The 12,081-nt window shown below is 40.4% G+C and overlaps 1 protein-coding gene across 2 annotated transcripts; it reads left to right on the forward strand.

The window, feature by feature from the left end:
- Positions 1–414: 414 nt before the first annotated feature.
- Positions 415–10,745, forward strand: IFT52 (intraflagellar transport 52). 2 transcript variants are annotated; one of them, XM_027693924.1, is made up of 13 exons: positions 415–673; positions 1,716–1,803; positions 2,066–2,195; positions 3,023–3,098; positions 3,186–3,257; positions 4,068–4,194; positions 5,530–5,616; positions 5,911–5,979; positions 6,696–6,850; positions 7,877–7,964; positions 9,091–9,199; positions 9,706–9,851; positions 10,430–10,745. In XM_027693924.1, exons 1-13 carry the CDS (start codon positions 555–557, stop codon positions 10,475–10,477), a joined length of 1,314 nt encoding a protein of 437 aa, XP_027549725.1. In that variant the 5' UTR covers positions 415–554; the 3' UTR covers positions 10,478–10,745. The 2 variants fall into 2 exon arrangements, with proteins under 2 accessions (XP_027549725.1, XP_027549726.1); XM_027693925.1 differs by lacking the exon at positions 415–673 and adding an exon at positions 725–1,016.
- The last annotated feature ends 1,336 nt before the right edge of the window (positions 10,746–12,081 follow it).

The following is a 12,081-nucleotide window of genomic DNA, read 5'->3' on the forward strand; positions in this document are numbered from 1 at the left end:
TAGCCCAGGTTGCTCTAAGCCCTGTCCACCCTGGCCTTGAACACTCCCAGGGATGGGGCAGCTTCTCTGGGCAACCTGTGCCAGGGCCTCCCCACCCTTACAGGGAAGAGCCTGCAGGTGTCAGGACTGGGATTCTGATTTTACTGGTGTCCAAGGCCCAGAAAGCTGCGGCGGTTGAAGGGTGGCAGTTTCCTGTGGGGTCACAGGCCCGCCCTGGGCGCTGACAGGGCCGCTGCTGGAGGCTCGGGCAGAGGGAGAGCGGATAGACAACTATCCGCCCCAGCCCGCCGCAGAGGTCCCGTCCCACCCCTTTCCCAGGCGGGGAAGGGAGGGAACCCCTGAGGGACCTTTGCACTCGCGCGGAGGGGGGCGGAGAGATCCGGGGCGGGGGGGACGGAGAGATGCGCGCATGCGTGCGCCGGGCGCGTTGCTAGGGGAGGAGCGTGCGTGGTGCCGCCGCGTCCCGCTGGGGACACGGCGGGACAGCTCGGAGAACGCCGGGCGCTGAGGGTTCCCCGCTCCCCGCCGGAGCTTCGGCAGCCCCCGGGGAGTCTATGGAGAGCGGCCCGCGCAATGCCATAGTGTTCAACGCGTCCAAGGGGGAGAGCTTCACGCCGGCCGGCGGCTACAAGGCCTTGCGGAAGAGGCTGCGCGGGAACTGGAAGGTGCTGAGGTGAGGGGCGGCTGTGAGGGGACAGACAGACCTCCGCGGGTGTGTGTGGTCCGCGTTGAGTGCCCGAATAGTCTTTGGGGACCGCAGAATCGTAGAATGGTATGGGTTGGAAGGGACCTTGAAGATCATCTTGTTCCGACCCCCTGCCATGGACAGGGACACCTTCCACTGGACCAGGTTGTTCAGAGCCCTGGCCAATCCCATCCTTCATGGGATGTATCTCATGAGCTAAGGTCGCTCTCTTGCATAAATTGCTCTGTGGTATCAGCTGTTCTGTCGCTGAGGGATGCTGAGCGTGGTTCTGTGGAGCTTCCAGCTACCTTGCCTGTGGAAGAGATAGAGTGTAAGTTATAAGGTTGAAACTCCTCATACATGTTTTTGAGTCTGTCTGGATTTGGAGTTTGGGGGGTAAAAGAAACCAGCCTTTATGCAGATGATATTGTTTATCTGTTCGCTACAAAATGGCATCAAACTGTTTAGGAGGGGGTTAGGCTGGATATCAGGAAAAGGTTCTTCCCCCATAGGGTGGTTGGGCCCTGAACAGGATCCCCTGAACAGTGGTCACAACCCCAAGGCTGCCAGAGCTCAAGGAGTGTTTGGACAACACTCTCAGGGACATAGTGGGACTGTTGGGGTGTCCTGTGCTGGGCCAGGAGCTGGACTTGATGATCCTTGTGGGTCCCTTCCTGCTTGGGATATTCTATGATTGTATGAAATGTACGCAGAGCAAAAAGAAGAAAAAGAATGAAAAGAACAAGAGGAAGCTCCTCAGGTGCAAAGTTTAATAGCAGCTGTGACAATTTATAGCAGTTCTGTATCTGCCACAGTACCTTGTTAGAGGAGCTTTACTGTTTAGTTGGTTGACAATTGTAAGGATTGTTTTTGCTCAAGCTGTCAACTTTAAACCCACATGAAAGGATATGAAGTGACTGAAGTGATTTGCTTTGTGTTTGTTTGCCAGTCCTTTAAAAAACAAAAGAAAAAAATTGTGTTTCCAAACTGTATCCGAGAATAGCATGTGCCTTTATTAATCTATTCATAGCTTAAAAGATGAGATCACATCGGAGAAACTGTTTGGAGTAAAACTGTGGATCACAGCAGGGCCAAGAGAGAAATTCAGTGCTGATGAGGTAGGACATCAATAACTGTTTTCAAATTAGTTCTGGTTTAAGATTTGGTTAAATAGAAAAGAACAACACAGAAGACTGCAGTCGTACTGCTTTAGATGAATTTACACAAGTTGAAATTTGAATATTTTTCTCATAGGATCAAGTTAATTGCAAACAGTCAGAATCCTTTACCTTCCCTCATCTCACTGTAACTTCTTGCAGTCGTGTGTATCTTCTTTCATGTGTATGTTTTTTTTTTCCCTGGATCTTTGTTGTCTTCTAGTTTTCCGTTCTGAAGAAATTCCTGGAGGATGGTGGAGCCATCCTGGTGATGCTCAGGGAAGGTGGAGAGTCCCGTAATGGCACAAATATTAACTTCTTGTTAGAAGAATATGGGATCATATTCAATAATGGTAATGGGGCTTACTGAGAGTTTTTATTCATGTGTTTTCAGCAAAATCTAAAGAGCAGGCTTAGACTTTGTAGATACAAGCCAAGAAAATCCCTCATACAAAATTTCCCTTGGTCTAAAGGATGTTTTTTCTTTAAATCTACATGTAGCTGGCAGGGTAATACTGGAGCACACCGAGAGCTTTCCATGGGTGGAGTACATGGATAACAACTGAGCCATTTCCATTCCTTTGCTGTGGTTGTTAGCCTTAATGGTATTTACTAACAAAAATAATTTCTAGTGACATTTCTTGATTAAAAAGCCTTTCATTTAACATATTTTCCACACATTTTAATGAATTGAATCACTTCATCCTCACCCTGAACAAAGAGTGGCACTTTTCTTTAGCAGACCAATAAAATGTCATTCAATGTGAAAAAAGAAAAGCCAACCAACCTAAGTCAACTGTATCTCAGTGTATCTAAAATATTTTTAGGGTCTTTGGTGGCTTTTCTAAACGATACCTTTTTTTGTATCAACAGGATTTAATTCATCCTGGTTTGGAAGATACAGTAAAAAAACTAGAATTTGAAGTTGTAAAACTTGTTAAATGCTGTTTTAACTGGATCATCCTTTTGCCTCTTCTGCTTTGCAGAAGGTGGAGATGGGCTTATTTTCTCATATTATTTATCAGTGAAGGCTGATTTGAATTCTTTTGGGAACCAGATGCCAGCTTTGTGGTGCTGGAAGCAAACACCCAGGAAATCCAAGAGCTAAACTAATTTTTCTGCTATGTCTAGCATACTCATCAGCTAAGATGTAAATTGCTATGTTTTTTCTTTCTTCAAGATGCTGTAGTACGAAATGTATATTATAAGTACCACCACCCAAAAGAAGCACTAATTTCTGATGGAGTTTTGAACAGGTAAATATTTGGAGTATATAAATCTTTACAATAAACTCTTGTAATCTGTATTCTTTTCAGTAAGTTTTGCTTTTCAACATCTTGTAGGGGAATCTGTGAAGCTGCAAGAAAAACAGTGCTTGAGACAACAGATGAAGATGGAAGTGGGCATGACTCACAGTAAGTGTTTTTCTGTGAGGAAACTGATGTGGAAATATGTAGAATAACTCAAAATTAGCAGGTTTGTGATTAGCAGCAGTTTGTTGTGCTTGTGTTGAGGTTCTCTAATGCATTTCTTATGTCAGCTTCTTAGGTTATATCTGGAAAGGAGAATCTGTTTAGTACTGCTTGATAACCACTGAAGGAGCAGGAGTGACAGTTTTGGACAGAAATTCTCTCATGATCCGATCTTTTTTGCCCCTAGTCTGTGAGTTTGAATTTGATTAAAAAATGTAAATATGAATAACCTGTAGATAGCAGGTGATCTGGCTGCAGGTGTAGCAAGGCTTCATCTTTTTAAAGAATCTTAATCCAGGGTAAGATAAAGAAGTGAAAAGGCATTGAGAAGAACACAGCTTTTCCATAAATAACTGTAAATGTTTGTATTCTTCCCTGTGGCTAGTTTTTAGACTTAAGAAATGACCATGTGGTTGATTACAAGGGAAAATGGAAGTGTAAAAACATTTTATCTAGTTTTGTTCCAAAATATATATCAATCTGCGAGTTAGATACCCCTCTGCTTCTCTCAAGTGCAGGAATGTGCAAACAGAAATCAAGAGTGTTCTTTGTTCCTTATTTAAGACAATTCTTTAACCTGGAGAAACCTGGAGAGAGAGACTGAAATGTGGTTACAAGGATCTGCATGTTGGAAGCAAGGCTTTGGCTTTCCACCATCAGTGCATAATTGCAGTTTGCACTTTTGAGTTTTATAGATATGTCCAGCCCCCCTTATACGTGCAGGTACTTAGGGAGTTTCTGTATTTCCTGCAGAGCTCTCACTTTTGTGTATCCTTTTGGAGCCACACTGAATGTGATGAAACCAGCAGTGGCAATTCTGTCAACAGGATCCGTCTGCTTCCCACTCAACAGGCCTATTCTGGCTTTCTATCAGCATGAGGTAGGATTCTGCCTGTGACATGCCCTGCATTCCACCCACAAAAATTGGGAGTGTATCTTCTGGGAGTACTTACAAACCCACATGTATCTTTTGATGCATCTGCAAACTTTAGATGAGCCAATGTCTCCTGCCTCTTTTTATGGTAAACTCCTTTGCATGGGGCTCAGAGCAGAATTAATTTGATGATCAGCAAAGATTACATATTTTTTTGTTGACAGATGGATATATTTAGTTCTTCATTGAAGTTTGGGTTTTTTTCCTACCCTTTTAGTGATAATTTATTAAGTAAGACTATCATTAGCTCTCTAAGTACACCCTACGGAATTAATTACTGTCACCTTGGAACCAGTAGATTTTTCATATGTTATCTTGCTCATCCAGACCTGTTACTTCATAAAAATAAATTCAGAAATCTAGTAATAGTGGATGAGTACAAACAAAGGATTGATATTGTTAGTGAATGTGAACAAATTAACACATTTCTTACTATGTAGGTGAATTTCTTGTTGTGGTTTTCTGATATCTTTGTTAGGAAGGGGATTTTTTCTTCCTTGAGGATGCCCAACTTCACCCCCCCCTATTGTGGCTGAAATGAACTGTGTAAATCAAAGCCAATACAGCAGCATGAAGTGAACTTACAGGAACACTTACTGCTTGCATTTTGTCTGCAGCTGTCAGAGTAAGATATCCCAAGGGAGAAACTTGGTAGCAGGAAAACAAGATCTCTTAGATTGGAAAAGAGATGTGATAAAGAATAGCAACAGACAGTGAAGAAATGGAAAGTAAGAGCAGAGGATCTACCCAGTTATGGGTAAAGCATGTAGAATTAGCTTAAAACTGCGAATCATGGAGTTTGAAACATCCGAAATTTGTTAAACAAACTGGAGCTTTATTTGATGTATCTTCAAATTCATTACAGCAGTATCTGTGGTTATATTATGGTATGAGTTCCACAGTTGGTGCAGGGAACATTTCAGGGTTTCTGTTTTGTTGAAAACTTCTTCTGATGTATGTCCTTGTGGGAGTGGTAATCTTAGAGAAGAATTCCAAAGGTGTTTCATGAATGGATTTTCACGGATGTTTACTTTAGCATAATTTAAATATAATGACATGTATATTTTACAGTTTGTCTTACAAATAATAGAACTGTCAAACTCTTCTCTCATTAGTTGACATGAAGATGTGCTATATTGACCTGCATGTGTGCCACTGGCCTCTATGTTTACATACTGAACACTGAAGAATGGGTTGCAGAAAGTTAATAAAGCAATAACAATTGTCTCTAAAACTGTGATTTGGAAGGAGTTTTTGCTAAATTGTCTTCTTTGTTGATAGAGTCAAGGTGGAAAGATGGCAGCATTGGGGTCTTCCCACATGTTCAGTGATCAATATTTAGATAAAGAAGAAAATGGTAAGATCATGGTAAGTTGGGTGGGGGTTTTAGGTTGGGTTTTTTTTGTTTAAAAACACCTTAGTGGATCTTCACAGCACTTCCAAAGCACTCCAGGCTCCGTAGCTTTGTTTTAGAGCAAGACAGCTATGAAATGGATTCAGTATGGAGATTCTAATCCAATACTAGCAGATATGCTTTGATTTATTACCTATTTTGTCTTATTTTTCATGGTATGTTATTTAATAGATTTAATATGAATGTTTAAGCCTAGTCTGAGATTACTTGGATCCTCCTGAAAATAATTATGTTTTGCCCTTCTTCAGGATGTGCTTTTCCAGTGGCTCACAACATCAGATATCCGCTTAAATCAGATGGATATGGAGGACCCTGAGGTAAGAGAGGTCCATCACAAGGAGGTAAAGAATAGTGTGATCAGTTTTGGCACATCCTGTATTTAGCACAGAATGGTTAACAGCAAGATGGGTGCTGCTGCTGTTGCAGAACCTTCATTCAGGGTCTAAGGTTGAGTAGACAGATGGCTCCAGAGTAAAAAATATTCGTATCTCTTAGACTTAGGTTGCTCTTCATTATCACATTGTGTTTGTGAAAATCTCTTTCCAATTTGCCCATCTCTGTGAGATCATTTGCTGCTCCAGGGTAATAAGTTTGAAATTCACTCTGAGCCCTAAGACAAGAGGAAAGTGCAGGAAGTGAAGGTAGATTTTCTGTAAATGAGTAGGGATCAAATTGTATGTCAATTTTAGTTGTTTTTTTAACTGATGTATACAAATGCTATTTTTATTTGGAAATAGCATATGTGATAAAACTGTAAGTGCATAAAAGAACAAGTTTTGCACAGTTGACTAATAAGCTGGCTCTTTTAATGTTAAAGAATCAACAGATGAAACATCCGTGTAGGGAGTAGCTTTACAGCAACAGAAAAGAGTTTGGACGGTTACTGATCTAGTGAGCTGCACTGCAAAGAGCCATACCTGGTAAAGAGTGAAATAATTATTTCTAGATGAGATTTTAGGTGAGATATAAACAGAAAGAGACTGTGTGAAGAGGTTGGCCATTTTAAATCCCAGGTGTCCCTGTCTGTGTTCAGATTTCAGACTATACCATGCTCCCAGACACAGCTGCACTGTCTGAGCAACTGCGAGTCTGCCTGCAAGAAGGAGATGAGAACCCAAGAGACTTCACAAAGCTGTTTGATACATCCCTTTATCAACTGGATACAACTGCCCTCCCTTCAGTTATCAAGTCAGCAGCTGTGATTTTCTTATTACTTACTTATTTATTCCATTCTGTATTCTGCATTTTCTGTTTGTGTTTATCTGTGTCTCCTTAAGAGCAGAAGGGGCTGAGCTCTAAGCAGCATTCTGAATACAGATATACCAGAAGATGGATTTGTACAGTGTGACAATGATGGTTTCTCTTGCTTCTTGTCTTAGCTGTAATTTCTGACCTTCTTTTCTCCTTTTTTTCTGACTACTTCTGATTTAGTGATCTGATAGTTTCAGTAGAACTGGCTGCAGTGATGCTGGACACTTTCTGGAGTGATAACTGAGAGCTAGTCATTTTTCCACTTCTGAATTTCTTGGCATTTACTGAAAACTGCATTTCATTCACCTTTGCATTTCCCAGTAACTGTGTCTTGAGATTTGTCAGCTGCTCAGTTTTACCAGTTTGTGTCACTATCAGCTTTGTCCATCATAACTCCTCTGTTACCCAGATCTGAACATGCTGAGTAGTGGCAGGTTGACACAGATTCCATGAAACTGCACTCTGTTGTGGACACTCTTTCTTCTTACTCTGTATTTCTTGTACTTTAACTAGTTATGAATTGATAGTGGGATCTCCCTTCTGATCCCATAACAAATACTTTTTTAAAAATAACTTTTAGTTACGGACTTCCTGAAAAATCTTTTTGAAATCACAATTCTGCTTTCTTTGAACTAGATCACTTTTTCTTCATCCATGTTTGTCCCTTTAAAAGTTGCTTGAAGAATTGACGTGTGACTTCCTTCTTTTTCAGCATTTTCTATGTCCACCTATCCTCTTCCTCTGTCATAATTTTAGCTAATTTTCTCACTATAGAAGTCAGTTTTTACTGATATGTAGTTCTCTGAGGTCCTTCTAAAATGGACATCCCATTTTTTTATGCTGTTACTGTGCATAACATTGACCCTGGTGTCTTCATAAAAATCCATCTCTATAGCCTGCAAGTGGAAATGGATGTTACATAATTATTTTTCCCCTCATACTTTGTCTTTTTCTCTGCTGCAGAGCTTATGAAGAGCTGAATGTGAAACATGAACGCCTACAACTCATTCAGCCTCAGTTTGAGACTCCACTACCTGTCCTCCAGCCAGCTGTGAGTAACCTCCTTGCTCATGCAGCTCAGGGAGAACCCTTCTCCATGAAGGTTGGGGTTGATTATCTTGGAGGCCTTTCCCAACCTTGATGATTCTGTGGTTCATTTGTTTCATGCAAAATCCTGTGTGTCATTTCTATAGTTTTTCTGTTGTGTTTTTTTTTTTTTTAAAGTGAGAAATGCTGTAGTAATAATTAATCGCTTGGGAGTTGAATACACTTTAGGGACTGTCTTTTAGGAAAGAACACTTATTTACACTTATCAACGGAGCTTGAAAATGTAATATGTGGTGCCATAACAGAATGCCGTGTGTGTGTAAGCCTTTAGTTGAGAGGCTACTGGCTCAGCCTTTGCTGTGAAAACAGGAGGATGTGGTATCTCAGAAAGCAGTGGTCTAAGTACTACACTGACTGCTGCCAGGGAGGAGCCAGTCTGTCCTGCTCTGCTTCCATCTCCACATCCTCAGGGAAAGTAGAAAGTGGAGTCTTTTACAGCAAGAGCTGATCGAACTTTACCAGCAGAGATTTGGGCTGAAAGCAACATGAGCTACGATGGTGTCAAACTATTTTCAAAAAGCAGGAATCTCTGTCTGAGTTTTGCTGTCATGGCTCCATCCTTCTTTACCCTGGCCACTGAAAAAGCAGTACTGGGATCCTTACAGCTGCAGGGGTGCAACTGAAAGTAGTGTCTCATGCACTGCACTTTGAAAACCTAAGTCCAGCTTATGCCATAGGTAGTGACTGCATGAAAAAGAAAATACTCTCACCAGAATTGACGTGAATATGTTTCTAAGGTGAGCTGTTATGGGGAGCTTAGTTCCTCAGCTATCTCAGCCAACACCTAGGTCTTATGGAGCAAAACAGAAACTGCAAATGCAGTATGTCTAGTTGTCATGCTGGGTGATAACTCTGACATGCTTGTAATAATAACTGAACATTCCAAAAGAGTTTAGTCACAAAATATAAATGGAATTTTCAAAAAAGTGTCCCTTTGTGCTGTGGGCTTTGGAGGTGCTTTTATGTAAAAGGTTTCTTTAAGTCCAGTCTAAGTCCAAAACTCTTGTCTTAGAGATCTGTGTAAGTGTAAGAAAACGTGGCAATAAACCATGCTACTTCTTCTCTTCAAGGTTTTTCCACCTGCTTTCAGAGAATTGCCTCCTCCCCCTCTGGAACTGTTTGACTTAGATGAAACCTTTTCCTCTGAGAAAGCTCGTCTTGCAGAGATCACAAACAAATGTAAGTGAAGCACACTGGTTGTTTACACATTTATATATAAAATCCAAGTTTTTAGGGGAAAATTGTTGTTATATTTAATTTTAAAACATGGGCTTCAGTTTTGAAAATCCACTGCTTTCATCTTGATACTGGAAGCTCATGGCAATTGATAACATGGCTTTATGCACTTGTGACATTTTATTTTGTTTGTTACGTGACATTTTATTATGCTTCTGCCTGCTGTTTCCTACATTGTGTGTAAACTGCTTTGTGCACTCTCAGTGATTAATTTCACATCTTTTTATGCTTTGATGTTAAAATGTTAAGATTATCCTAAACATTCTTAAGCCTAAAGAAGATGAGAAGGTGCCAGCTGCAGGAGGACTTCACAGCTAATCCACTGAGCTTAGTTATAGGACCGAACTTGTCCGAATGCCAACAACAAATGAAGATTTGTAGTAGTTTTTTGCCAGCTGATCCAGATACGTGTGATACTCACCTGCCTTCTTCCCTGGGTGCTTGTTTAGGTACTGATGATGACCTGGAATTTTATGTACGAAAATGTGGCGATATCCTGGGAGTGACAAGCAAACTCCCAAAGGAGAAGCAAGATGCCAAATATATCCTGGAGCACATCTTCTTCCAAGTGGTTGAGTTTAAGAAACTGAATCAGGTATTTTTAGTAACAGAATTAGAAGTGAATAATTGGTAGTAGCAGCACTGAGGCTGGTGTGTCTTTGTAGCAGCTACACTTGTCGCAGGCAAGAGGCCTGAGATGTAAGACAATTGTTGTGCAATAAATTAGACCAGTGAAGTGTGATCCACAGTACTTGCAACTGTTAATCTGTATCAAATGTGTAGTGCTCAATTAATTAAGTTTTTATTTTAATGGGGAGATTAGTACATGCGAAGGTAGTTTTGGTAATTTCAGCTAAATCCAATTCATTAATGATGCCTGAGTAAAAGCAGTGTGCCCTCAGGAGTGTTCACAGCTCTCACTTCTGCTGCAGAGCAGAAGTGAAACCAGCATTGTTATTCAGGAGCTGTTCCATGCTGAAATAATTCTTCATAGTAAATTTGGTGCTTTGAAGTCTGTTTGGAGCATATTAACAGATCACTGGTTTGTGTTAACAAGTATTCCCTATTTCTCAAATATTCTAGTTAAGCCAAAAAATCTGACAGTTCTACCCTATTGTTAAAATTCTTATTTTTCTTCTTTTTTTTTTTTTTTCTCCTCTTCCCTTACCTAAGGAACATGATATTGACACAAGTGAAGCTGGATTCCACAGTGGCAATTGAGACCTGGCTTTCCCCAGTTTGAGACAGACTTTTTAGTGAAAATACACTTCTCTGTTTTTTTAAAACTCCTCTCCAATATATTGATTGGGACTGTCTCACTAGTTCACTGAATGCTTGGATCGTTTATGTGTGATAGTTTGGATATTTAATGCCTTTTGAGAAAGTGCTTGTATTTCACAAGGACTTTCCAAATAATTTCTTATTTTTCTACTTCTTTATTGAAACCATAATTTTGTAATACATTTTAAAAAATATTATACAAAGAAAATGTGTTTGGGGTCCTTCTTTCTGGCTCTAGCATTTATGTTCTTGTAAGGTTTACTGTGGGTTCTCCTGGTGTACAAAAAGTCCTTAATTGCACTGTGGGAAGGATTGTTATTTTGGTTTGTGAACTGGGAAAAAGAAAATAGTCATAAATACAGGAGCTGCTGAAAACATATATGTCACCCTGAGGCAGCCTGCTTTTGTCTCTGTGCCAAAGTGAACCAAGGAGAGATAGGTTTGCTACTGTAGAAGGAAAATATTTCTTCCAAGGGAGGGAAGAATTTGAAATTCAGCAATAATGACATTGTTGCACATCGCTGCCTTGTCTAAGACTGGAAATGCATAATATTGAAAAGAAAGGACGGCATGTGGGTGAAAAAGACTTCAGGATTTAATGGATCATTATTAACAAAATGTGATACAGTGCAGAAACTCAGGAATATATTTACTTCCAGTTATTTGATATCTTGCCCATTCCCCAAGGTAGTGAGCTAGGTAATGCACAAGGAGGGAAATTCAGATTAAACTCATCGATCATGAAATGTTGAAGCTCAATGCACAGCAAAAATAGATCCAAGGAGATCAGTGGTGAGAAGAAAAAAATTGTCAATATCATCAACACCACGTGCCTTTATTGCAAGGCTTTTTTTTAATATCTATATGGTGAGACTGCACTTTAAATACAGCATTTTTTGACTGCCAATATGACACTCAAATTGTTAGTGGAAATTCTTCCCTCACTCAAGCCTTCCATGACATATGTCCTTTATCTTGCTCTGCCATGTGTTTTAACATCAATGCTGCTTTTTGCAAAAGATCTGTTCATCTTTTACCCCTGCAAAAATCTTTTTATTTTACATTTCTTCATGCTTCACATGCCATCTTGGCACAGGGTTTTCTAAAGGAGGTGCCCTAAAGCCCCTGCTGAGTTCCTGCCCAGTTGAGACGTGCTAATATAATGTTAAAAGTTGTATCTCTTCCTATGCTGCAGACATTCCCTTTTCACAGCAGCATGCTTGAAATTTTTCATTTCTTCCTGTATTTTCCTTATAGGCCATGGTTTTGTTTGTCACACAGAGCACTTTGCACATTCCAGCTACAGGTTTACACAACAAGCTTAATCTCTCCTGTGCAGTATCAATACCAATCAGTCAGGCTGCACAGGGTGCAGCTGAACCAACCCCCTGAGTGATCCTCTTGCTGGTTATAGCTCTGGTTTGTGCTGTTCTGGGGTGTTTATACTTCAAACTGTAAATAGTTTCTGTTTCCCAGCCCTTTTTCAGAGTTGTTTTGTCACCTGTTTCTGATGTTGTAACATGGTTTAGAAAAAGGCCATGTAA

This window comes from Neopelma chrysocephalum, unplaced genomic scaffold (genome assembly GCF_003984885.1).
Source record: "Neopelma chrysocephalum unplaced genomic scaffold, ASM398488v2 Primary Assembly neopelma1_94, whole genome shotgun sequence".
Taxonomy (NCBI): Eukaryota; Metazoa; Chordata; class Aves; order Passeriformes; family Pipridae; genus Neopelma; species Neopelma chrysocephalum.